The 26433-nt window shown below is 39.5% G+C and overlaps 1 protein-coding gene across 2 annotated transcripts in view; it reads left to right on the plus strand.

Moving 5' to 3' along the window:
• Positions 1–19729, plus strand: part of LOC137646059 (lysophospholipid acyltransferase 6-like) — a 99575-nt gene extending 79846 nt beyond the window's left edge. Inside the window, exons 7-10 of one of the 2 annotated variants that reach the window (XM_068379214.1) lie at positions 5361–5563; positions 9471–9668; positions 18338–18492; positions 18712–19724. In XM_068379214.1, the coding sequence (XP_068235315.1) occupies positions 5361–5563; positions 9471–9668; positions 18338–18492; positions 18712–18904 (749 nt within the window). In that variant the 3' untranslated portion in view covers positions 18905–19724. Of the gene's footprint in view, positions 1–5360; positions 5564–9470; positions 9669–18337; positions 18493–18711 lie in introns of both variants that reach the window. The other variant, XM_068379215.1, reaches the window with a different exon arrangement.
• The last annotated feature ends 6704 nt before the right edge of the window (positions 19730–26433 follow it).

Here is a 26433-nt window from a genome sequence, read left to right on the forward strand (position 1 = left end):
TCTAAACACAAGTGGCCTATTTCTTCCTAGACCTTAGAAGAAAACACATTTTTTCCTCCTCGACCATCAAAGGGTACAGGAGTATGCGGGCAGCTGTCTTCAGACGCAGAAGATTGGATCTATCAAATAGAGACCTTATAGATCTTCTCGGATCATTTGAGATGACTTGGAAGCGTCAGCAAGATGTGCCAGCCTGAAATTTAGGGGTCATTTCTGGAATTTTGCGGTAGTGACAGATCCGAGCCTTTACACTTGGTTTCTTTTTTAAGGCCTAACTTTGGAGACTCTCTGAGTAAGTCTACCATAGTTGAGAGTCAGTGAAGTTCACCCTTTTAGCAAGAACAGGGACTTCACAATGGTTAAGCCATAGGCGCCTTGCATCCTGGATTCTTAGTCTTTAACAAACGTCCTTCTCATCCATGGCCTAAATCTTTCGGGTTCACTATCCTCTCGAATTTGGTTTGTGAAGGGCTGAGAAGACTTTTTTGCCCGGTTAAAACGAAGTTTTATCGGGACAAGACCAAAGAAGTTAAGAGTCTATTCATGACTCTTTGGTGCATGGTCAAGAAGCCTGCGCTATCTATGTCTAAAACACTCTATCATCTCGTATAGACTTTAATTACAAAGGTTCTTTCACACTGTTGTGTGACAGATCATAAGATGTCGAAAGAGTAAAGACTCATGAAGTTAGAGCTGAAGGAGTTTCTGTAACTTTTAAACTAAACTGTTCTCTGCAAAGCATCGCATATACAGCCTTGTGAAGGGGTAATCCTGTATTCCCCTTGCATTACTTATGCCGTATCCAGTCTCTTTATGAGGACGTCTTCGGTTTGGGATCACTCGTAACAACGAGTGCAGTAATAGGTGAAACATCCACCACTACATTTCCCTAAATTCCTAGTACCCCTGTTCTTCTCTTGGAACTGTTATATTTGTTTTTTTATGATTGTACATTAAGATTGGTTGGCAATCTTCTGCAATCTTTGATCTAGTCAGGTGGTCATTTTGCTCCTAGAGAGCGCCCGGAACAAGGGTATTAGATGAGGTCCTGTAATGTTATAGGTTATTGAACAGTTTGACAGCTCCTAGAGATCATCAGCCCCCTGGGTGGACCGCTGGATCTCCTAAGGATAGCAGACAAAATGAGGCAGAGCATTGCTGTCAGCTTCCTTATCAGGTGAGAACCGCTTAAGTTGTTTATGGAACTCTCAAGTGAATTTCCAAATATGCAGCTGTCTCTGACCCGCCACCAATGGCTGTCAATCAGCCATTATATAACCAGTGGGTAAGTTTTATATCTAAAAATTATATTTTCATAATAAAATAAATTTTTGAATATACTTACCCGCTGGTTATATAAGTTAAAAACCCACCCTCCTCCCCTCTAGAGACCATGGGTTAAGGAAAATCTGAATTGGTTAAGTATAGTTGTACCTGTAGTACCGCGAGGGCGCTAGGGTACACCTGGCATATCTTTGCTAAGCCGCGCAAGATTTTGAATTTCCTGCCGGAGGGTCCAGGGACTTTAGCCTTTATATAACCAGCGGTTAAGTATATTAAAAAATTTATTTCATTATGAAAATATCATTTTTCCTTGTTTCCTTTCCTCACTGGGCTATTTTTCCTGTTGGTTCCCCTAGGCTTGTAGCTTGCTTTTCCAGCTAGGGTTGTAGCTTAGCAATGGTGGTGATGATGATAATTATAATAATAATGATAATGATGATGATAATAATGATTAATAATTAATAATAATAATTAATAATTGATAATAATAATTAGCAGGGATCCTACAGACCTAAGAGTCTGAGAAGATCAGAGCAAAGAGATGCCCGCATTAGGAGGTAGAGATTACCAACTTCATCAGGGGGTAACTTACCTGTCCCAACACATGGCCTCTGAGCTATCTTCCAATACCTGTTAGCAATGTCTCACAAGTTTTCCTGGATTTGAGTGCAGTGTTGCTGGCTCTTAATCTCTTTCAATAACTGCCTTCTTGTCATACCTTAGTGTTTTTTTTTTTTTTTTATGGAAGCACGATGGTGGTAGATTACCCAGATTGTAAGTAGGTCAAGGACGGGGGCTCCTCAACATCTGGATCTCAGTATTGATAATTTACTTTAAATTTGTATGACTTTTAAAATTTTAGGTGTGATTCTCGACAGCAAATTTACTTTTGAGAAACACATTAGGTCTGTCTTCTTCAATTGCACAAAAAATTGGCTTATTGAGAAAGTTTTAGGATTTTCGGTGATCAATCTATTTGGAAGAAGTTTTTTAATTCTTTCATTCTACCTTGTTTTGAGTATTGTTCTCCTGTCTGGTGTTCAGCTGCTGATTCTCATCTTAATTTGTTGGACAGAACTTACGGTCTGTTAAATTTCTTAAATTTCTTGGTACCGTCGTTCAATTAGTTCATTATGCATGTTGCATAAGATTTTTCATAACTCTGACCATCCTTTACATTCAGATCTCCCTGGACAATACTATCCTGTTCGTAGTAGTACTAGGCAGGCAGTTAATTCTAATAGCCAGGCCTTCTCCATCATGAGGCTCAATACTACACAGTATTCTAGAAGTTTTATTCCAGCTGTTACCAAGTTGTGGAATGATCTTCCTAATCAGGTAGTTGAACCAGTAGAACTTCAAAAGTTCAAAGTTGGAGCAAATGTTTTTATGTTGACCAGGCTGACATAAGTCTTTTTATAGTTTATATATGCCACATCTGTTTTTGACGTTGTTAATAGTTTACATATGACATATCTATTTTGACGTTGTTACTGTTTTTAGAATGATTTATTGTTAATTTGTTCCCATCATATATTTATTTCCATATTTCCTTTTCTCACTGGGCTATTTTTCCCTAATGGAGCCCTTGGGCTTATAGGATCTTGCTTTTCCAACTAGGGTTGTAGCTTAGCTAGTAATAGTAATAATAATAATAACATGGGTATTCTTGGCACGGCGTAAAACACCTAGACAAAGATACTATTTGCACGACTACTCACCGTCTGTCCGTTAGAAGATGGAGTTGGACGTGAGACAACTCGGTTGCCCTCTGTAACCCTATTCAGTGCGGGCAAGGATACTTCCTAGCAGTCATTCTTACCAGGTGGACTTACAGGGAACTTTCTCTCATCTAGTTAGCCATATAAGTCTTGACCCTGGTGATAGTTGTGAATGAGATGTCAGTTCAAAACTTCTCATATCTAGAAGTTTCTAGGGTATTGTTAACCAGTATGGGAGTAACCAGGCACATCTGGGTGAGAGTTTTGAACGAGATGTCAGTTCAAAACGTCTCATGTCCAGAAGTTTCTAGGGTATTGTTAACCAGTATGGGAGTAACTAGGCGCATCTTTTAGTGGCCCTTCGACATCCGGGGAACACCCACGCTCCCCTCCCCCCATCTTGTCTAATGAGGACTCATTCTAGAATGCCATTGACAGATTGGTCAATGATCCTGATAGCTCTGCAGTGACAGCAAGCACAGTAGCACCTAAAGCCTCTGTTCCTGCTTGGAGAGATATTGAGAGAACTGTTTTCTCCTTTCCCGAGCTGCAACCTCATTCAGGGATTCACCATGATCAGTTTTGTCCCTACAGCCTTTACTTGCAGGGTATTCAAAATCTCCTCTCTCAAAGAGGCTTTTTGCAAGCAATGACAAAAAGGACAGCTGGATACCCTCATAGGTCGTTGTTCACCTCCCATTAGGCAAAGTGGTCTATATGCTAAGGTTGAGGTCGTGGAAGAGGCAGCCGCTCTATACCTTTCCCCCCAGGAGGGAAGACCCTGCACAGTCTTAACTATGACAGAATGAAACTGCTTTGAGCCTTGCTTTTCATTTGAACAGAGTCAACTTTTCCTCGACGGAACTGTTTCTCATTCAGTGTGTCGAGTTTACTGGCCCCCATTCAGAAGTTAGATCACCACCTCTTGAGTGTAGTTCTTGGACCACGCTCTTGGAAAGGAGTGCTTCATACTGCTAGTTCTTCCTTCTTGCCTTGGTCTCCGCTGTGAGTGTCATAGAAGGACATGGTCTCTTCTATGACATATCCAAGCCAGGGTTGTAGGTCTAGTAACACTAATTCATTTCCAAATCTGTTACCAAGACTCAGACTCCGGTTGTAGCAGACGGACCCAAGTTTGGGGTCCTTCCGAATAGAGAGTCTTCATACTTTATCCTTTGACTCAGATCGTTTGTTACTATGTTCTATAAGACCGCAGAGGTGTTATTTTGAACTATCTGCAGAAGCTCGCCCGGACGTAAAAAAAATTTTTTGAGCATGGGCATGGTCAATAGGAGGGTGCAAAGAATATGATCTCCTTGGATTTGCCAGGTCATAGATACGGCCTTGAATCCAGACTCTTCCACAAGATCTAGACCCAGAGCTCGGGATTTTAGGGGGCATAATTACATCCCTAGCCATTCAAAAATAACTACTGTGGTGCAGGTACTTCAAGTGGGTGTTTGGAAGCATCAGACAACCTTCACAGCCCACTATTTGCAAGATATAACCCACAGGAACATGAATGCCAATGTCCTGTGGTGGCTGCACAACATATGGTTTGAGATAAGTCTGGTCCCTCGCAGGACAAGTAGCAGTTAGTCGAGGGCAGACATTACCCGGGATTAGTCAGGGATGAATGGTAGTGAATGGCCTTTTCTTCCTTCATCTTCCCCTCTCTTGGGGCACAGCACCAGTGGAACTCTGCAAGCTGAGCTCTGTCAGCAGGTAAAACCATATCCTTTGTGTAACCTGAATTTGATATACAGTATATTTGTTACGTCCCCATCCTCCCAGCAAGGAGGATTGAGTGCCTAGAACGGCAACTCTCACTCATACGTGAGAGTTAACGAGGGGAAAGGGTACATCCATTAAGCATGTGCAAAGCAGTCACACCCCATCTCAATTTATCAGTTAATTGGTTAGGCCTTGGACTTCACTCACCTAAGGAAAGGTGTCATATAAAGAGCGCAAGGGTTTGTATTAGGTGTCAGAACAAATAACAAATTTGGAAAATAATTCCACCAAACATCTGTCATTGAAAGAATGAATTAAAGAAAAGAATTTAGAATACTATTTTAGATATATCCTTATTCATTAAATCTCATTATGTACTGAGAATTTAACTTATATGACTGGACCTCCCATTGAGAACTGTGGTTTAAGTATTTTTATATAAATTTGGAATAAATTTATCTGTATAAAATAGGTTTTCTGTTCTTTGAAAGTCTCTTAGTAAATTGGACCTATTTTGCTTGTTCTATATTATTTTTTGCACATATTTGATGATATTAACTTAGAAAAGCAAACACTTCTATTAGGCATGTATAAAGTAAGTGTATTTATTTTTTGTTACAGAGCCTTACTTTTTCAAGTCTTCCTTTTTGTACAAAACAATGTACATTGTAGCAGTCACTTCACTTACTCGCCATGTGTATTATACGGGTTGGATCCTTGCTGATAGCATCTGCAATATGTCAGGAATGGGATTCAATGGTTATGACAATCATGGTGCGGCTAAGTGGGATCTTGTTTCCAATGTTAATGTTCTAGGTATTGAGGTGAGTCCAGCAGAGTTTTGTTATTTCACTTATATAATTTTAAAGAATAAGAACATGTTTAAGAGCACTCATCGTAAAAAAACACTATTTTTTAAAAGAATACGTTCATAATTGGAGCTTTTATTTTTGCAAAGGTTGATTTCAACATGATCCCTTTTGGGGTTTCCTGGCCAATAATAATGGTATATGCTGCAGTAGAAGACAAAAATACTGAGGAGAATATAGCTCCCATACTTATGCCTAATAGAAATATAGCTCCTTAAATGTTAACACTTAGGAGCACATTTTATCTACCAGAACCGGCCAATTATTAGGAACCACAAGAAATCTCTGGCTATTACAAGAAATAACCTTTATTAGACCTTGGCTGGTAAAGGTGATTATTTGGAAAAGCTTTATTGATGGGGATTTTGTAAGGCGTAGAACAGTCGTAGATGATGGAGAGGGATTGGCCTGGATTGGTGATAGGAATTCAGCAGACCTAGAGTATGCTTATGATGCTGTCCTTGTTAGCAGAACATCACAGGATATGCAATGCTTGCTTACCAGAATGCATGAAATATCACATGAGGTTGGGTTGAAGATTAATAGAAGAAAGACAGAGGTGATGAGAATGCAATGGAAGATGAAATATTATTGGAAGGAGAAAGGATTAATGAGGTAGAATCATTTAAGTATGTAGGAACTGTGATCTCCTATACAGGGTCTTTAGAATTAGAGTTTAGTGAAAAATTGAAAAAAGCAAATCAGACAATGGCCTAGGTCAAGTAAAATTTTGAAATCAAATCGCCTGAAATTACATGAAAAAATCAGACTACAGTCGGACCTCGATAATTGCAGTTTCTTGCTTCGTGGTTTCGGTTTTTCATGGCCAAAAACAAAAATATTTCTTTGTGATGATTATTTACCCAAAATTAAGAATTTAATTTCTAATAGTTGGCAACTGCATTGGGATGGCCAAAAACAATGCAATACCTATTAAATAAAAATTCTTGTAAAAATTGTGATAGTCAAGCTGGGCAATGATTTCAAATAGCCTGCGCTCGTTTAGTCTGGGAGCACTTCATACCATTACCTATCTCTACACCCAGCTGGTCTTAGCTCTCTCTGTACAATGTATATCTATTTACTGTGGTAAAAATTACAGCTATATTTGAAATAACCGGATTTTGATTAAACTGGTGTTTTTAGTTTATAAAATAAGCTGTATTTCTGTTTTGCAAAAGTATAGCTGTTGAAAAGTAATCGAATGCACGTTTTTTGTTTATTTATTTAAAAGAAACTATTAATTTTGAGATATTTAAGTTTTTAGATTATAAAATAAGCTTTATTTCTGTTCACAAAAGTGTAGATAACATACTGTGCAAGAGACAACACATAAGAAGTTGCATCATGCTTCTAGAGTAGCGGCGTAGGCTACGAGTCTTAAACGTAAACACCAAACACTTATAGTGAGTACAGTTAAGCTGTACTGTAGTAGTATTACTGTACATATAATACAGTAATATACACTACAGTATCTAAGTATTAGGTTGCAGTGCAGTATTACTAGATAGGAACAACTTTTGTTGTACAGAACAGTAAGGAGATGATGATGACTTTACCTTAGCACAATACTATACTATAACCTTACTGTGTCCATAGTGTACATGTGTGCAAATGTACTGTACACTGCACATATGATTATAAATTGTTGTAGAAACCAAATTAAAATAATATTATGCAGTATTTACTGTGTTAATCATCAGTTTGGGCACCCGCTCGTGGCAAGGGGTAGTAACGTTTTAGTTTAGGAGTTAGCCTACCCTAGTGTAGTATTTATTCGCGAAAATTCGCTTATCGCGCCTGTGTCTGTAACTTGACTATCTTGACAGTCGCTCGGTCTCTATTGTGTTCATTGGTTGGGGATTTTCTGTACTGTAAATATAATACAGTAATATACACTACCGTGTCAACAAGTGTTATACATTATTAGATAGGAATGACAGTGTTTTGTTGTTATGAGTGTCCTGATGACTACTGTAATGTTAGGGCTGTGCTGTACTGTACCGTAGCCTTACCATCTCAGTACGTATTGTACATGTGTTTGCATGTACTGTGCACTTCCTGGTATCGTTAAAGAGTTATCCTATCCAGGGCAGTAAGTATTTGCAGATTCTCGTTTTTCATGCCTGTCTGTTACCTAACAGCCACAAAAAGCGAAGTCTGACTGTACTGCAAAGACCCTTTAATACAATTCATAATATTTTGGCCTTAAGATCTGGCTCTGGAATCACTAAGTCATACAGCATCATATCAGAATAGGGAGGTGAGAGAGATTGGGATAGTAGGAGCGTACAAAAATCTATAAAAGTTGGAAAACAATGCAGTTGCATTATGAAATTAAAGATAAAAAAGATTTGTGAAAAGAGGTAGATAAAAAGACAAGTAAGTGGGTGTCACTAGGGTCTGATTGTATCCGGCCAATACCTTTTAGTAATATGTACAATGCACCTCATAAAGTGAGCTTAGAGCATGAAACCCGTATGGTTAAAATCCCTCTTTACCTAATAACTATAGTGCACTACCCTTCTGTGAAGTATTGATATCTTTGAAAGTGCATCAAGTCTTGCAGCAAATTATTATTATTATTATTATTACTATCCAAGCTACAACCCTAGTTGGAAAAGCAAGATGCTATAAGCCCAGGGGCTCCAACAGGGAAAAATAGCCCAGTGAGGAAAGGAAATAAGGAAATAAATAAATGAAGAGAACAAATTAACAATAAATCATTCTAAAAACAGTAACAACGTCAAAACAGACATGTCATATATAAACTATTAACAACATCAAAAACAAATATGTCATAAATAAACTATAAAAGACTCATGTCCGCCTGGTCAACAAAAAAGCATTTGCTCCAACTTTGAACTTTTGAAGTTCTACTGATTCAACCACCTGATTAGGAAGATGAAATTAGTTTTGTATGATCTGAGGGAATGTGAGAACTAGTAACATCTTATGTGAAAAAGAAAGTTTTATTTGTAGCAGTGTCGATCTTTGCAAAACTGTTATACCTCATATAAACTTCCTATTGCACATTTTTATGTTTAGCTTCTATGGAGAAGAATTGAATGATGTTTAGGAATAATGTGAAACTAGATGACTGCTCAGGTGAAAACAGTTTTCAGTATAGTTCTCGGGTTAAAATTATTTTCAATATACAGTACAGTAGTTTTCTTTAATTATGAGGAACTTAACTAAGGTTTGTTAATATTTTTTATCATAAAAAGTTTTTTTTTTTTTTTTTTTTACTAATAATGGAGGTTTAAAATATATTGCCATATTCTATCTCATATCTCATTTGATCGAAGAAAGGAAATACATTATTCATTTATTAACTTCTACTTTGAAAGTTTTTGCTGGCATCCATTCTTTAGGTTTTCTGTCTATCTGGGTTGTTTGATATGACCTAAATTTGCATGAATAGAACTAGAAGCCTGTTTTAGATTTTTTAAATTAAAGAAAAAAATTGCCAAACATGAGAGAATTTTCAACCAAGTGCTTATCAGGGATTCAGGTACTCTTGCACTAACCTTCAGGACTAGGTGATGGTTGTTCTGTGTTGGATTTTAGTAGAGATGCACAAATAAAAAAGTGGGTTGTTGATGAATAGGGTTATAGATGAAGAAGAGCTTCCTTTCTAAATGAAAGTCATTCTTAAAACTAAGTGCCCATCTCTTGTCCTGAGGGTTTATGGTGCGTGTGGAAATTGCAGTAAGTCATTGCAAGTAATTTGCTGCTCTTCCAGCTGATCTCCCAGTTTTGCTGTAATTGTTATTTTATGATTCTGTCTTTCTTTCAAATGATTAATATCAAGAAAAGAAGTATAAAGATATGGATTCTATTTTATATTAATATTTTTCAGTTTGGATCAAACCTGCGAGAAAGTTTAGAAGCTTGGAACTCTGGAACAATGAAATGGCTTCGCTTCATGGTGTATGAAAGAGCGCCTGTTCAAAAGACCTTATTCACATACATGCTCTCTTCATTATGGCATGGTTTCTACCCAGGCTACTATCTCACATTCATTGGTGGGGCCTTCTTTACCGTTGTTGCCAGAACAGTAAGTATTTGAATATCCTTCCACAGTTGCTAATACTAATGACTATAGTCATGTATTTCTGCTTATTAAAATTGAGTTTTATATTTGTAGTGAAAATGGAAACGAAGCAGTTTTTCATCATATTTTTGTAAAACGATTGTTTCTGTAGCCATTATGAGCAAGGGTATTAGGGTTTTTAGTTTGTTGTATAAATATTTGGCAGCCTGGTACCTCTAGACTTTAGTCATTTGTTTTCTCTAATGCCAGGTTGCAAGACTATATTCTGAAGTTGCATAAAAGAAAATTTTATCTAAGGGAGATTGTTAGAATTAGTGGAAATGTAACCTTCGAATTTGAGTTTTTCTAATATTCAATTGATTAACAAGAACCAAAGCAAATGCAGTAAATGTTACATATAACTTTGTTTAGATGGCATTAATTGTAATCTAAGTACTGATCTTAGGATAAAGGTCAATCTCTTCCAAGTTTTAATTTACAATACAGTTTGTTGAAAATATTAAGTGCAGTAATTCCTCTTGATACGAAAGTTTCTATATACGAAGAGAGATACAAAGATTTTTTCGACACATGAAAAAAACCCCTTGATAAGAAACAAGATTCGCTTGGCCGCTCAAAAATAATTTTTAAGTTTGTGTGCTACAAACTGTAATCTCTCCACCATGATCCTGCACTCCAATTGGTTATCTCCCTACATTGCTGCTAGTTATCGCCGTAAGATCCTGCTCTCCCATTTTATATCAATAAGTACATTAAGTTAAAAAAAAGACATTGAACAGTACTGTATTGTGTGTATGTACATTATGTACGTATGCACAATTCTACTACGAATATCAAAACATTAACGATATATTTTTCCTTCATTTCGGTAAATAAAACTGATTTTGAAGCAAAGCGAAAAATCTATTTTTGGGGGAGATGGCCATGTCTTCCTGATGGAAGCTTCCTATAGACAGGTTTCTAAGGGATATTTGGCTACAGTGATACTCCCAGAGAATTGACCATAGGTCTCCCGAATTCTAACTCCTGGCGCGAGTATCCTTAAGATTTTCCTTAAGGATATCGCTTAATATCAGGGGACGTATATCTTGATACAACACGTAGCGATCTTCACCCCGAATAGCGTTATGGTTTCGAGGGGGAAGAGTGGCGAAATTGAAGGGGAGCCATTGTCAAGGTTACCCTTCCCCCCTACTATTACAGGGCCCAAAATGGTGGCTCATTCCTTGTAGCATTGAGCATGGTGCTACAGATATAGTAGTTTCGGGAGGGATTATTACATAATCCTTTTCCTTAGAAAAGGAGGGTGGGTCCATCAGGACGAGATGGCCATCTCACCCAAAAATAGATTTTTCGCTTTGCTTCAAAATGCGTTTTTTTGGCTCAAGTCATGTCGTCCTGATGGAAGTTTACCAGAGAATTACTTGAAAGTACTGTATCTGTGGATTTGTATAAGTGCCTCAACCTTGGGTCAGCTTCTATATGGTCATCCATATCTCTGAAATATATGACGATACCGTTATACGTTATTACCACTAATCATGGAACTATGTTAGGGCTTCCTGACCCCTGCAGGGAAATGTCTTACTTGAAGATAGAAGCACAAGGTTTGTATTCGTGTAGGAACAAATATAAGTATCAGTCGGATCTTTTTTTTTTCGTATGAATAAGTACCATAAGTATGAATTTTACTTAGGAAAATAAGTAAAAGGACTTTGGCTAAGTTTATTTTAGCCACATGTGGGGCGAAGTAAGACGCAATTACACGTTAACCATTTTATTAATTCGATAATCAAATGGAACAAAAGGTGTAATATGAATTGTAAAGGAATTATATATTCAACATATACAGACAAATATTTTCTACCTGAAAGGGAAGAAAGGATTAGAGGCCACTTATAATCAGTTGAAATATTAAGATAATTTTATTGTAAATGTTTTAACTATCATCACTGTGTACAAGTGTACACATGGCACTAGTGTCATTGGTATAATTCTGCACCTAAAAAAGAACAGTCCTTGTGTCACCGGGGTGACACTCGATAAAAGGATTTTGCACTGGAAGGTGTCGACACCTTTTCACCCAAATTGAAAAGCCCCAATCAATTCACTGTTTATCGCAGCACTAGACGACAGGTTTCACCACACTACCTGCCGCCACCACAAAATGTTTAAGTGCGTGCACTTGCTTCGCATAATGTTTTTAAAACACTCTGGAGGATTTCCAACCAGTGTATGAGCGAAGACGCTCAAAGTCCATATACTGAAAGAAGTTCAGTGAGGAAGCAATTTTTCTCGGATCATGACCTGCGGGTGTACTATCAGGATCCGCTCTGCGAATGAAGTAGGTGAGCTTCGCCCTCAGCTGTTTTAGGGATAAGGCAGAGGCCTTCTGGCAAATTGTAGTCTCAGTGATGGTGTCTCCTGAGATCTCTTTGTCTTTGATCCACACAAGAAGCAGCCTCTCCATCTCGTCATGCACGTGGGTTCTCTTGTTGGAGAAAATAGTGACGCCCTTAGAAGGTGCCGCTGCTTTGATGGCCGCCTTCTGCTTCAGGATGGTGCCGATCGTAAATGGATTCCGGCCATACTCCTTGGCGATCACACTTAAACGCATGCCAGACTCGTACTTTTTCACGATTTCGAGTTTCATCTCCATCGAGAGCATTGTCGTCTTCTTTCCTTCAGCAACATTCTTGGGACCCATGGCTACAGTATTAAGCTCAATACGTAATACACTACGTACGGTATATACAGTACTATGTATAGTAAACTCTAATACAGTACAGTGCACAGTAACGAATGTTTAATAACGATAACACGTGGCTTACGAATGTATTTAACACTACGTCAAACAAGCGAAAGCACACAATGTCTGTTAACGATACCGCAGTCGGAATGAAAAGAGAGAGAGAGAGATGAACGCCCGTGCGTAAGCAAGGTGGGATAGTTGCCGACCAATAGGAAAGCAGGATCTTATGGCGTTAGCTAGCATCTAAGTAGGGAGATAATCAATGGGTGAGCGGGAGGCTGTAAGTGAGTTTACCCAAGTTCAAAGTCTGGCGGCGCGCGCTTTTTAAAATTACTCTCGGCGACGAGTTGGGATCTCGTAAGCTTTTCGTATCCTGAAATTTTATTCGTATACTGGGGCATAAAAATCTTCGAATCGCTTTTCGTATCCTGAATTTTTCAGAAACTTTCGTATCCAGAGGTATCACTGTACTATAGTTTTCTGCCTGCAGTATGTACTATACTGCAGAAATACTGGCTACTGTATAAGCATATACTGTAGTTCAGCTGGCATATTTCCGGCTAGGCTAGTACCTGGTGGCACTGGTCCAGCCGGCATGCTGCCGGCTAGGTTAGTACCTGACGGCACTAGCCGACATAGAGAGAGAAAGCATAGAGCAAAGGGCTACCTTATTGATTTAGTTTAGTACAATAAATAACGGTGTAGATATCATTATTCCTACTGCCTTCCTCCAGAATGAGGGTTCAAATGGAAGGGGGTAATGAATCTTTCTACTTTCCATCCAGCCACAAGATCTGCTGGCTACTGCCGGTTTCAGGGATGTGGATGGCAGTCCAAGGAGGACTGAAGAACACTCAAAGACAAAGTGTCTCTCACTGGCAGCCGTCATGGCTGGCACAACCTCTCCCGGAGCCTTGCGTCCATAGGGAAAAGCCGGAGCAGCTATCAAGCCGCCTATGCAGGAGCCCGGCCAGCACCACATTCTAGCCGGCAAGCAGGGAAATTGTAGGACACCGGCCACAGACAAACGATGACTAGGCTATCGCTAAAGAACAGAAAGGGGCAGGGAAAGGGTCTTGTATGTTGTGTCGGGAGAAGGCGGCAGGATTGTCGGCCACTTCCAAACACAATTTGAAACTTCGTTTCAATATCGCCGCCATCCTGGGCGGCTGAAGAATGTCGATTCTTCAGCCCAGGGTCTGCCGAAACAAGACTTGTCTTCTAGACCGCAGGGGAGAAGGTGGCGGCATCGTACTACCACTTTGGATGTGGGCAAAGGAAGCTAGCTTCCTATGTCAACAACTGTAAGCCAGCAGGGGAGTGACTACTCACCTGGCAGCCAAGTTGTCGGCATAAAGACTGAATACTCCGAGTTACTGTCGTAAAACCAAGCCAAGATACTCGCTGGCAAGGGGGAAGACAAGTCAAGCCGGAGTATACTACTCTATGGCAAGACCAAAATAGGGTTGTCGCCTAATGGTGGCACTCAGGGAAGGAAGGGTTTACCCTTAAATCTCCGAAGGAGACGAGTATCGAGTATATAATTAATTCTAGGAGATATACTATCTCCTGTTGAATTTATAAAACGATACGCGAGGGTAAACGGGGATAATGTATGATAGTATACTAAAGCACGTAGGCTAGGTTAGCCAGCGCGGGGTGAGATCTCGACTACCTATATCACCTTGACTCTAACGTATACGATCGACACATTTAGGAAGAGGAAAATTATGTGCATCATCTTATCTTCACTAGTATAGTTTTGCCTAAATAGCTATACAGTAATTCATTAAAGCTAAATACCGGGAATGTCGTTCTGCTGACTAAATAAAGCATGCAAGACGAACGACTGCGTCCAAAATGGCGCCTCCGGTGATTGGCTATGCTCTGATAAACACATTAAAATTATGCTAATTTCACTGTGAGAAGGGAGCTAAAAATTATACACAGTAAAATTTAAATACTCAACTTTCCAGAGGAAGAAGATGCTGGAGAATGGATAATAATTCCTTGAAAATAGCGATCTAGAACACTAGATAAGCAGGGAATGAGCCACCATTTTGGGCCCTGTAATAGTAGGGGAGGAAGGGTAACCTTGATAACGGCTCCCCTTCAATTTCGCCACTCTTCCCCCGCAGAGCGAAAACTCTTTTCGGGGTGAAGATTGCCATGTGTTGTATCAAGATATACGTCCCCTGATATTATAGTCACAACAGGAGTTAGAATTCTGGAGACCTATGGTCAATTCTCTGGTAATATCACTGTAGCCAAATATCCCTTAGAAAGCTGTCTCTAGGAAGCTTCCATGAGGACGACATGGCTTGAGCCCAAAAATAAGATTGTAAAATTTTTTCATTTTAATGTCATGATCATTCATTTACAGTTAATTCTATATCAACAAGTACATTTTTAAATTTACAAAAAGAACAATGAACAGTAGTGTATTTTGTGTATATACAGTATGTACATACGCACAGTGCTACAACACACATCAAAACATTTGTGATATATTTTTCTTCCATTTCAGTAAATAAATAGGTTAACCTATTTACTGAACAATTAAATTTAATTCATTCTACAAAGCTAGTATACAAACAAATTAACATCTGTGAATCTTGATTGTATTACAATACAATAGCTTAAAAATATGTGTAAAAAAACAAGTAGGTTATTTATTGACATATCACCAATGAATATTAATTGTATAAATGGACAATAAATTAGCTATAGTTAAAAAAAATATGTGTGAGAGTTGAAGAAAACGTTTTGGTTATGTATGAAAGAAAACCTACCGCTATATAATAAGGTTAACATTAATGAAGTACAGTACATAGGGGACTGTATATTTCATATACAGTATGTACAGTATTGTACTGTACAAATTGCATTGTTTTCCATTTATTATTGCATTATGTTCTAATAACCACTTCATTTACAGGTATTAACAGTTACGGTAGGTATAATGAATGATTTAATTGTATTTGGTTGTATTTCACTGTGGTTATAGTTTTATTTTATAAAATTTAATGTGTTTTTGTAGGGCTTGAAATGAATTAGGGGATTTACATGTAAAAATTTCATTATATGAAAAACTCATGATACGAAAGCCACTTTGGAACGAATTACTTTCGCATCTTGAGGTATTACTGTAATTACTGTACTTTATTATAAACACTTGGTGTTGCTGTATTATTTCAGTGACACTTATTGTAATTCATGGGCTATTCATTCTTTAAATGAGAAGCCTTGGTTTGAATTTAAAATACAATGAAGTTGTTCATACACAAATTACAAACCTTACATTCTTTATATAGGAGAAGAAATCAGTGCAAGTTGGTGTACAGGTATAAAAATTTTCACCGAGGTGTAAACACTGCTCTCCTCAACTCGCTCATACCTTCTCCACATGGATCTCAGCTGTGGTTGAAGAAAATGTCTCCTTTCATGTTTACTGGCTTTGGAAAAATTAAAACTTAAACCTTTTCTCTTTTTAGGTGTAATTCAGTATGCGTGGGCTTGCAGGTGTATGACATGCGAGTTTACACAGGCAAGGTGGGGTCTGCAGCACTTTTATGTCAAAGAAGGACACGAATCCTGACTGTTTTTACTCTTTGTACAAAGTATACTCCTGTTCTGAGGCTTATCCTTGACCTGAGTGTTGGAAGTGGCCATCCTCCCAGTGGGAGTGGTATGGCAAAAGGAGGATGTCTAAAAGGGATTCTTCGCCTTCGGGGTCTTCCTTGAGGTCCAAGAAATCCAGACTTTCTCCTGGTACCATCCTCTCGGACTCTGCTCATTTGGTCTCCTCTCAAAGATTTTTTAAGTAAGAGTGATTGCTGTTTAACTCTCGGTCAACCTTTGGGTCAAGTTGCACTTTCCTCCTCCCTTTGTGAGTTGGAAAAAAGCCGCGACACAAGACTGGCTTATGGAGGTGTTGGCCAGGGGTGCACAGCAGGAGTGTGTTTCTGCTCTTGGCAGTGTTGATTTCAGCACCTCCCCCTCTATAGCCAACAGGAGGGAGTCCCTCCTGTGCTGTCTCATGCCCCCTGGACCTTCATCCTCCACAGATCCTAGCACATCAGAGGATCTATGGGGTGGTGCTTGCTACCCCAGCTCGCTCTCCCCTCGAGGTCAGCAAGCTCACCAAGTTTGCTCAGCGCAAGGACGATCTCGATCCTCCTCTCCTCTCTGAATATTCTGTTCCTCCGGGGCTTTTCATGAGACACCCTCGCAAACACGACAAGATGTCCTTACCTGGGAGTCCAAGAAGCACCAGTGCAATACTTCGCCATTGTGCTTTAGCTCTTCGAAGCTAATTTTTTGGAGCTCACAGGTAATCTCCCTGCAGTCTTGCATGCGCCTGATCACACTGCCTTGGCTGCACACGCACACACGCTTGCGCACACGAGAGAGAGTCGAATGTGTTTATTTATTTAAAGGAAACAATTATTATCGAGATATATAAGTTTTTAGTTTATAAAATAAGCTGAGAGAGAGAGAGAGAGAGAGAGAGAGAGAGAGAGAGAGAGAGAGAGAGAGAGAGAGAGAGAGAGAGAATCGAATGTGATTATTTATTTAAAAGAAAATTATTATCGAGCTATTTAAGTTTTTAATTTATAAAATAAGCTGTATTTCTGTTTAAGAAAGTATAGATAACATACTGTGCAAGAGACAACACATAAGAAGTTGCATCATGCTTCTAGAGTAGCGGCGTAGGCTACGAGTCTTGAACGAAAACACCAAACACTTGCTGTAAGTACAGTTAAGCTGTACTGTAGTAATATTACTGTACACTGTACATATATTACAGTAATATACTGTACTCTATAGTATCAGTGAGTATTACTAGATAGGAACAACTTTTGGTATAAAGAACAGTAAGGGGATGAAGATAACTTGGTAAACTTTACCTTAGCACAACTCTGTACTGTAACCTTACTGTGTCCAGTACGTAGTCTACTTGTGTGCAAATGTACTGTACACTATGCTTATAAACTGTTGTAGAAACCAATTCAAAACAATACTAGGCAGTATTTACTGTGTTAATCATCAGCTCGGGCACCCGCTCGTGGCAAGGAGCTGTGACTTTTCTGGTTAGGAGTTAGCCCACCCTAGTGCAGTATTTATTCGCGAAAATTAACTTTTCGCGCCTGTGTCTGTAACCTAATTATCGCAAAGAACGAGGCCTTACTGCATTCTGAAAGCTATTTAACTTTTAGAAGGACATAACGTTTTTTTATTTTAAATTTAATTTCCTTTTATTCTTTATTCAAAACAAAACGATATCGGCGTCAATTACCTTTGATGTCAAGATGCCAGTAAACTCAAAATCAGTCAATCCAAAGCTCTTAAGCCATAGCAATCAGTAGGAGAAACAGAATTCAACTACTCCCTATGGTGAACATTGACATCACCAATAAACTCAAAAGATACCTTGCTTATGTCCTTTTGTATTATAACCCATAGAGGTAAGACGACAATCAAAGATGAAATCTTCTAAGTCTGGATTCCGATAGGAAAACAAATAAAAGTTGATGTCTATCTATAGCAAATATGAGTTCTGTATGTACAGAACACAACTATAAACAGAAAATGTATAAATGTGAACCAAAGACAAAATGTTGGGGGAAATTGACCAATATGGCAGAGCCAAAATGTTGTATGGGAATTAATTTTAAGGTTTTACAAGAAAGTCCTTGAGGGGGCTTATAGCATCTCCTAAAAATAGATTTTTCCATTTCACCGAAACCTTTTTTCCCATTTTAACCGAGGCTTATATTTAAAGAATGAATAAAAAAATTCCATGAAAATAATTTTAGTTCAAAAGTTAGGTTATTGTACAATAGCATGGTTTTTGTTTGGGTATATTCTGAAAGAGCATGTGTGTCTCGTGAATAATCCTTTTTCATTTCTTCTACAGGTTCGTCGTTCTGTAAGGCCACGCGTTTTAAGCCGTGGTCCCAAAGCAAAGTTTGCTTATGACATTGTTACATCTGTTGCAACTCGTCTGAATTTAGCATATTTGACATTCCCTTTCATCCTGCTCAGGTTTTGGAGTACCATAGAAGTGCTCAAGTACGTTTCATTCTGGAATTTTCTATTTACTGAATGAATTTATATATTACTTTTATAATATTGAGAATATCAATTTCATGATAATTTGGAAAAGCACATACAGTAGTAAAGGACTTTTATAATATTTAATGAAGATAAGTTTACATAGCTTTTTATGTTTGCAGGTTTTTTCTATCTGAATGCATACACAGCTGTTTGATTTAAAATTTTTATTTTCAGGGCATTATTTTTCTATCAGACTGTGATAGGAATTCTTGTGATATTATTTTTGGGAAAGATTTTACCCCCTCCACCCAGCTGTGGTAAACTTAAGCCGTCCAAAGTGCCGTCTGAAGCTGCCCCTTCACAAGTGGAAGCAGAAAAAGTAGAAGATATAAAGTTATCAAAATTAGATCACATGAAAGTTCAATAAATGCTACCTGTGAAGTTTAATGCCTTTATTGTAATGCTTTTATATGCAAATAATAACTATTTCTGGCCTTGAAGATGCTTGCATATTATTTGTGATTGCTTTCTTAATAGTCAGGTATGCATAGCATTTTTCAAATGTGTTAAACAATAGGCATTTGAAATTCTAAGATATTTTAAGTGTTTATACGTAATGGTCAACCAGATAATTTCCAGGATGGTAATGCTAGCATAATAATATTTAAGACTACTGTGTTTAGTGCTATTTTATATAAGATGCAAAGATACATAATGTTTAGCACCAAATATCCTTCATGGGTTTCTTAATGAAAATGATTGGTGCAACACTGTTTTTTTCATTTTATATTTTTATAATCTAATTTATAAGTGCAATTATCATCCCAAATGTTTCTCTGAAGTTGCATTCATATCACAAATAACGTATGGCTCAAGAAACTTTTAATAACTTTTTATATGTATGAATTTGGGTTAGAGCAGCTCTGAAATTGTAACATTGTGTGTAACCTAGTCAAGTCATTTGTGAATGAGGAAGTTAAATTTTACAAAAAAAAAAAATTTGTAAATGAGGTACAAAAGCTATATTCTCATATTGTTCTCATTTGTGTGTTCATTGTTGGTAATACTGTATTGTGATTATCAATGCAATAATGATTTTAAATACCTTCAATTTTTTAAGTAGTAGTTTTTTGTACTGGAAATATTTTAAACCATATGTAAAACAATTATTTTTCATGTCCTTTTTACTGTATATCTATTACAAATTGAAATATTACAAGTGAAGGTGCAACCCTAGTTGGAAACACAGAATGCTTGGAAGCCTATCAGGAGAATTTCCCTTGCATGGGAAAGAAGTTGAAAAGTAAGAAAAATTAATGAGAAAATCGTAATTTTTAGGACAGTAATTTTAAATTTTAATAACTATATATAAACCTGAATCCATTAATAGGAATAAGAATAAAGTAATGCAGGATTGGCCATTAAAAGGAAAAAACAAATTACTTTAAAACTTGGTGGTTTGTTCCTATATGAATACAAAAAACACCATCCTTGGCATTTTGAAAAATTCAGATTATTGCTAGTTTGGCTTGGGGAACATCTAAATTTAATTTATCAAATATTATTGAAAAAAAATTATCACTAAAACATCCTTTTCATAACCCTTTTCTGACTAGAATATCTATTTATATACCTTCTCGTCATGAAGTTGAGGGAGAGGTATTTGTCAGCTTCCCATTAACAATTCTCTCTAACCCCTTATAGGATGCTCTGGATTATCTGTTTCTCGATTGTATCGTAAGTAAATGTTTGCTACATGTTATTGTAGGTTATGTTCAGGATATTTCTTTGGCTGCACATAAATTTCTATATACAAAGGCCCTTCCCCCAATTTTTGGGGGGTATCTGACATCAAGCAAATGAGAAAAAGGCGACCTTTCCTCTCTTCAGAGCGTAGAGAGGAAAGGTCCCCCAGACTGAAGAGGGACTCAACCGAGTTCGGCTGGTAGTGCTAGGGTGCCACAGCCCACGCTCCCCCGTTATCCACCACAGATGAAGCTTCATAATGCTGAATCCCCTACTGCTGCTACCTCCACGGTCATCCAAGGCGATCGGAGGAAACATATACATGCACAAACCCAATCTACTGGTACCATTGACAACAAAAAACACATATTAAACAATCTCACCAACCATTCAAGTACTGTGACACCCCCTTCCTATAACAATTATTAATTATTTTTTTATAGTAATGTTGAGAGATGCACAAAGTGTCAGAGACAACTAAATATGAATAAAGCGTAAAATTTGCACAGACAATACTAAGATGAATAAGATGAAAATATATACTAGTCATATCTTACTCATATGTGGGCATTTGTTACATATAACAAATAATTTTCTGGATTTAAGGGGCTTACTGTTGTTTTGTAAATAATCTAGAAAAGGGGTTTTGACAAAGGAAAAATCTATTTCTGGGCTCAACCTGTGTCGCTCCGTGAAATGCTCCTTATAGCACCATTTCTGAGGTATAAATACTGCTACTCACTGCTGTTTAGTAAATAATCTAGAAATAGGATGACTGTCATTATGATCCCCTGTGTTAAAGAAAATTACCTCCAAATAAAAGCACTTAATTATGCGTACTAAAGTATATTCAACCAAACTAACTTTTGTTATAAAATATGAAATTTCCAGGGAAAAATTGCTACTGCTATTTTCAATATAGGCAAATTTGTCATTCAAACATCAAGAAGTTTTATAGGCTACAATCTGAACATTCACTTTAAAATGACCAACCTATGAAAAAGTAACCTTTGCATGGGCCCGGCCAATATATGGGGGTACTGTATGACTAAAAACACAAAATCCTGAGAAAATTCAGTGAGCATTATATGGCAATGGAAAATCAGACATGGTCACCGGGACAACCATGAGTGGTACAGGAGCCAACTGCGCCAGGTTAACTCTAAGAAGGGTTTTCAATGCAGCCTCAGTTTTCCTCCCTGGAGGAGTTAGTTGGAGAAGCTCTAGATGATGTCGAGGACAGGTTATCACTTGCCAATCCTGAAAGAGTATTTGGAGGTGCAATGACCTTTCCAGGTTGAGGGATAACCTTGGAAATCAAGATTTCCGAGGCTGCCACCGGAATACTAGGAGCATGCATCTTAGCACTCGCACCCTCCTTCGATGTAGCTCCATCTTCTACATCGAAGGCTTCTTCTCAACAGTCCAAGAAGAAGCATTGGACTTACCCCCACTTCGGCTCTCTCGGCTACTGGTTGATCCAGAATAGGATGACGGGGTCGTAGTAGCAGTCTGGACAGAGATGGTCTCCCTCCCAGGGCTGCGGGGATTAGCCGTCTAATAGACAGGTGAACTGCGCTTAGGTTGCGCCAGTCGTCCATACTGTGCGACATGATGGTTGGCCGAACCAAAACGTAGGCACAGGTTGAGGCGTCTGCGACACTCGTCCACAAGGTGCCCTGATTTCTTGCACCAAGCGCAGTAACTCCTCTGGAATTGAGTAGACCTATCCGGGGTGCACGATGGTGGCAGGCACACTTCCACAGGTGCAGGTTTGGGGACTGGTCGAGGAGGAGTGCGTGGATATATTCTGTCAGATCCAGGTGAATGGCTGGGTGCATCCATGCCAACCCTGTCGGCATATGAGCCGTGCCATGCCTGTCCCACACGACTGATGGCCAAATCCTCTGCCTTCTGGTTTTGCTGATGGGGATGCCTCCTTGAGAAGACTCAACAGGTGTAAAACATCCCGCCAAGTGGCCTAACGGCCAGCAGAGACATTGATGGTGGCCTGAGACTGTTCCAGCCAACTCGCAGCTCTGCTCGGAACAGTTCTGAGTAGCTTTCACCTCAGCTCTCTCCAGTCCAAACTACGGCGAAGATAGGCCGACCTGTACAGGGAGAACAACCGCACGGCGTAAATCTTCAGCAGCTCAAACTCTCCACAGGTGGCACTGTTGAACTGGGCCTTCCAACCCACATCACGCCACTCTCGGGCTTCTCGGCACCAGTCGAGGAGGCTCCCCTTCGTGTTGGAGTATGAGATCCCGGGACCCCTATTTCCTTCCGAGAACGCCTCCTTGATTTCCCCCTTTAGGAAACTTCTTAGATCAACGGTTCACCTGCCAGAGCTTCCTGCGGTATATTTACTCGCGCAGTAGGTCTCAAAATCCCTCAGGAATCGGGCAAAACTCTGGCCAGTTTTTAGCTGGAAGATTCCAGGCTTGGGACTCTTCCTGGAGTCGAGTGCCTTGAGTAAATTAAACAGACTGCGTTCTGTCTGGTGGGACTGGACCTGGTCAGTGGAGACTGTCATTTGAGCTGACACTGGGACAGGAGCTGGAAGTGTCACCAGAAGTCCCGCTACCAGAATCTTCACTGGTTGACTCCTGGGACATGGTCAATGTGTCAGGTAATGTTGGTCTGGCCTTTTCCTTGGCCTAGCGTCTCTGCTTTCAGATGGCCCCTGTCTAGGCAAGAACTGCCTTAGCTGTAGTTGCTGGAGCCTTTTCTGGCCTACTGGCTTCAACTGGGTTGGCCAAGAATTGCTCCCCTAGTCCACTGACTGCAGTCTCTCGCGGACTAAAGGGGTTAGTTGCTGGAACATGTGAGGAAGCAAGAGGTCCACCCTGAGCAGGAGACTCTCAGAAGCCTGGTACAGGTGAGAGTAATGGTGAGAACCCTGGAAGGGGCTGGAGACCTGCAATCACTGGCTCTGCTCCAGTTACAGTGAATGCCCGACCATTGATATTCGGCCAAGACTAGGACGTAAAAGGAGCACTGGTGGTCACTGTGGTTGTGACCACAGTGGCACGTTGGTGACGGCTTAACGCTTTACAGTGCCGCCACTTGAAGTGTCAGGGACTTGACCCAAGTTGCCAGGTCACTGATAATCGTGACAAGACTCTCCACATCTCGACTCATGCTCTTCTTAGCCTTTCGACATTTAGTCATGACGATGGCGTGACTAAAGGTTGGTGTTCCCCAGGTCTAGGCACCAAAATTATGTAGTAGTTTGTGGACTGTGGCCAGAGGTAGCACCCAAACTTCCTAGTGTCCGAATACTATCCACACTCCAACGTTCACTACACAAAATGGTGGAATACCCGAAAATCTAAGTAACAGGTCAAGAAAACTTGGCACAGGGCACCACCTCTTGATTTTACACTGGGCAATGGGACCCAGTTATGACTGTAATTACTTAATATTATTCAGAGATAAGCCATTTTCAGGTTATTTAAGTACTAAATAAAAAAAGGAAAATACAATGATACAAAGGAAACAAAAAAGACAAAATTAGTGGCTGAGAAGGGGACATTTACTGGGGAAGGAAATGCTTCCAGTTTATAAGATAAAGGGAAAATAAGTTTATTTAATTCCTGAGAGAAGAAAATTACAATAAAAAACTTATCAGAAACATAAAATAAGAAAAAAAATAATTGGTTCTACAATAACATTTTTTGTCATTTTAATAAGCAATTAAAGAAAAAGTGGTATCCCTTCACACTCCAGACCTACAATAAAAAGATAGAAAAATTATTTGAATAACAAAATAAACAAGAACTATTCACATGTTGGACACTCATATGGGTTCCATATACTGTAGAAGTATAAACAAAGGCACACCAAACCTAGTATCTATTTGGGTTACATTAAAATGCAGTATAAGCAGCTTGCCTCAAGATCAAAGGTATTATAATACAAGGGTGCACATTGGGCCTGACTACATTCTCACTATATTGGAAAGACAAAATAACTTAAATTCCTCAGTGATACACGGTATGTCAAGGCTATTCTACACCCATGAAAATGGATAAGAGTTGAGACCACTTAAAATAGTTTTTTTGAGGACCCTCTTGATTGCAAAGTCACACACAAAAAAGAAGATATCACTAAGAGCCTTTTTTCAGGATAAAGCCATATGGTTTGTGATGCAAATTTTCTAATTGTTAATATCAAGACAGAGCCTTTTCGTTTAATGTGGATTTTATCCAGAGAAAGTTCCAGGCTTACTGTGGTTCATTATTTGCATGAACAGTCACCCGGGTTTGGACATTGACAACACTTAAAAGTTTGGCTGCCGCTGAAAATTTTCTATGCCACTATGTTCACTTGTTTCTGGGGACTAGTATATGAAACACTATCCATGGAAACAGTGTCAGTATATGAAAAAACAATTACACTATGATGGAACAACATTCATTTTCTCTTAATCTTAATTACATCACAATGTATTAGGGCATGTTTGAATCACTCATCAGTCTAGTTATAACGACTAAACAGGTTTTGAGTATCTTTTCTATTGACAAGTTCATCTTGCCTATAATCCCTGCTGGGTGCAGGGCACTGTCATTCTATAATAAAAAGAATTCTTTTAGAGAATGACTGGAGATCCAACAAACAATAAATACAATTAATGAAATATATAAAAAAAATATAAGAATAATTTGTACTTTTCTTAACTATTTCTCCACATCGCATCCGAGAGAAGGAAAGAGAACAATCTCCCTCCTCCTACGAGTGGATAAGTCCTCGTTCTTGACGAGATAGCTGATCGTGCCCAACCAATAATCCAGCCAGGAAGCTGATTGTAAGGCACATTTTGCAACCCACTCCACGTTAGCAGCGTCTGCAGCAGAAAACTGAACAGAGAGAGTTGTCAGTTTCTTCAAATGCATAGGGGTCACCGATACAATCGCTGGATCCAGCGGTAAGGGGGAAGGATCATCTCCCACTACCTCATAGTACTTCCTCTGTCTTACGTAAGGCGGAGGAAGTAACCGAGAGGAGTCCACCGAATGAAGAGAGCGGGAGGTGCCAGCTACTTGGGCGAAAGCTCTCTTCTTTGCTGCCTCAATTCCCTTTCCCCAAAGTAAGGCTACCTTGGGTCTGGAGGGTTTAGGAGCGCCAGACTTTTGGTCCAGGACCTTATCCTTACCCACAGTTGGGATGTCATCAGGCTCTTTCAGGTTGTTAACCTTCCTGATGCAAGCCAGAACTTTTAGAAAAATTTTATCCAAATCTTTCTGCTCCTAAGGTGCGACATTCGGGCTGGTGGAACCGTCATCAAAAGGTTCTTCCTCTCCCGAGCTAACACCCATAGTAGCCTGGGGAGGATGAGGGTCGTCAACAGAGGTCTTTTTGGAAGCAGTATGTGCTCTGGGGGGGAAGTCCGCTATGGCCCAAGTCTTATGTTAGCAGCTGAGACTGAAGGCTGTTCCCCTTGAGTCTGACATTCATCCATAAAACGCCAGTTCTAGGGTAGAGTCTTCATGTCTTTCCTCTCTCTTGGTTGAATCTCAAATTTATCTAAAAGAGAGGATTCCTCTCCCGTAATAGATTTCGTTGGTTTAGCACGCCTGGAACCAACTCGGAGAGGGGTATCCTTCAGTCGAGATGAAGGATCTTACCGGTCGTCAATCCTAACAGGTTTCCAGCTCTCTGAGTAAGAGACCGGGCAAAGGTTAGGGGATTCCGACCTTCGGGGGAGAAGCAAACTCTCCCTAACCGACCTCGCGGCTGTGACCTGAGTCACTGCTGCCCTCTCCCAGATTGTATCCATGATCATAAGATCCTTAGTCTTAAGGTAATCCTCATACCTTGAGACTCTGCGGGTGACAGGAGGTGGAGGCGGTAGTGGCACCTAGCTAGGCTAGATTGCCTAGGGTCAGAAAGATCACTAGATCCCTTTGGAGCTTCCAGGGGAGTAACAGGAACCTTTACCGCTGCAGCTGGAGGATCGGAAATTCTCATCACTTGTTTAAGCGGTTTCACCAGGTCTTGAAACCAAGGTCCATCCTTGGCTAACAAGTTACCTGATGGTTCAAGTCTCCCAGGCGTTTGGATGGTTCCAATCATACCAGCTGAGGGGGAAGAATGCCTCAACCTTCTCCCAGGTGAGCGTTTGCGGGGCGAACGACCTTGACGAGAAGTTGGCTGGCGAGGCGAGCCAGTGTGCTCGGTTACCCCCACCTTCTCCTCAACTGTACG

The sequence above is a fragment of the Palaemon carinicauda genome, chromosome 8, assembly GCF_036898095.1.
Source record: "Palaemon carinicauda isolate YSFRI2023 chromosome 8, ASM3689809v2, whole genome shotgun sequence".
Classification (NCBI taxonomy): Eukaryota; Metazoa; Arthropoda; class Malacostraca; order Decapoda; family Palaemonidae; genus Palaemon; species Palaemon carinicauda.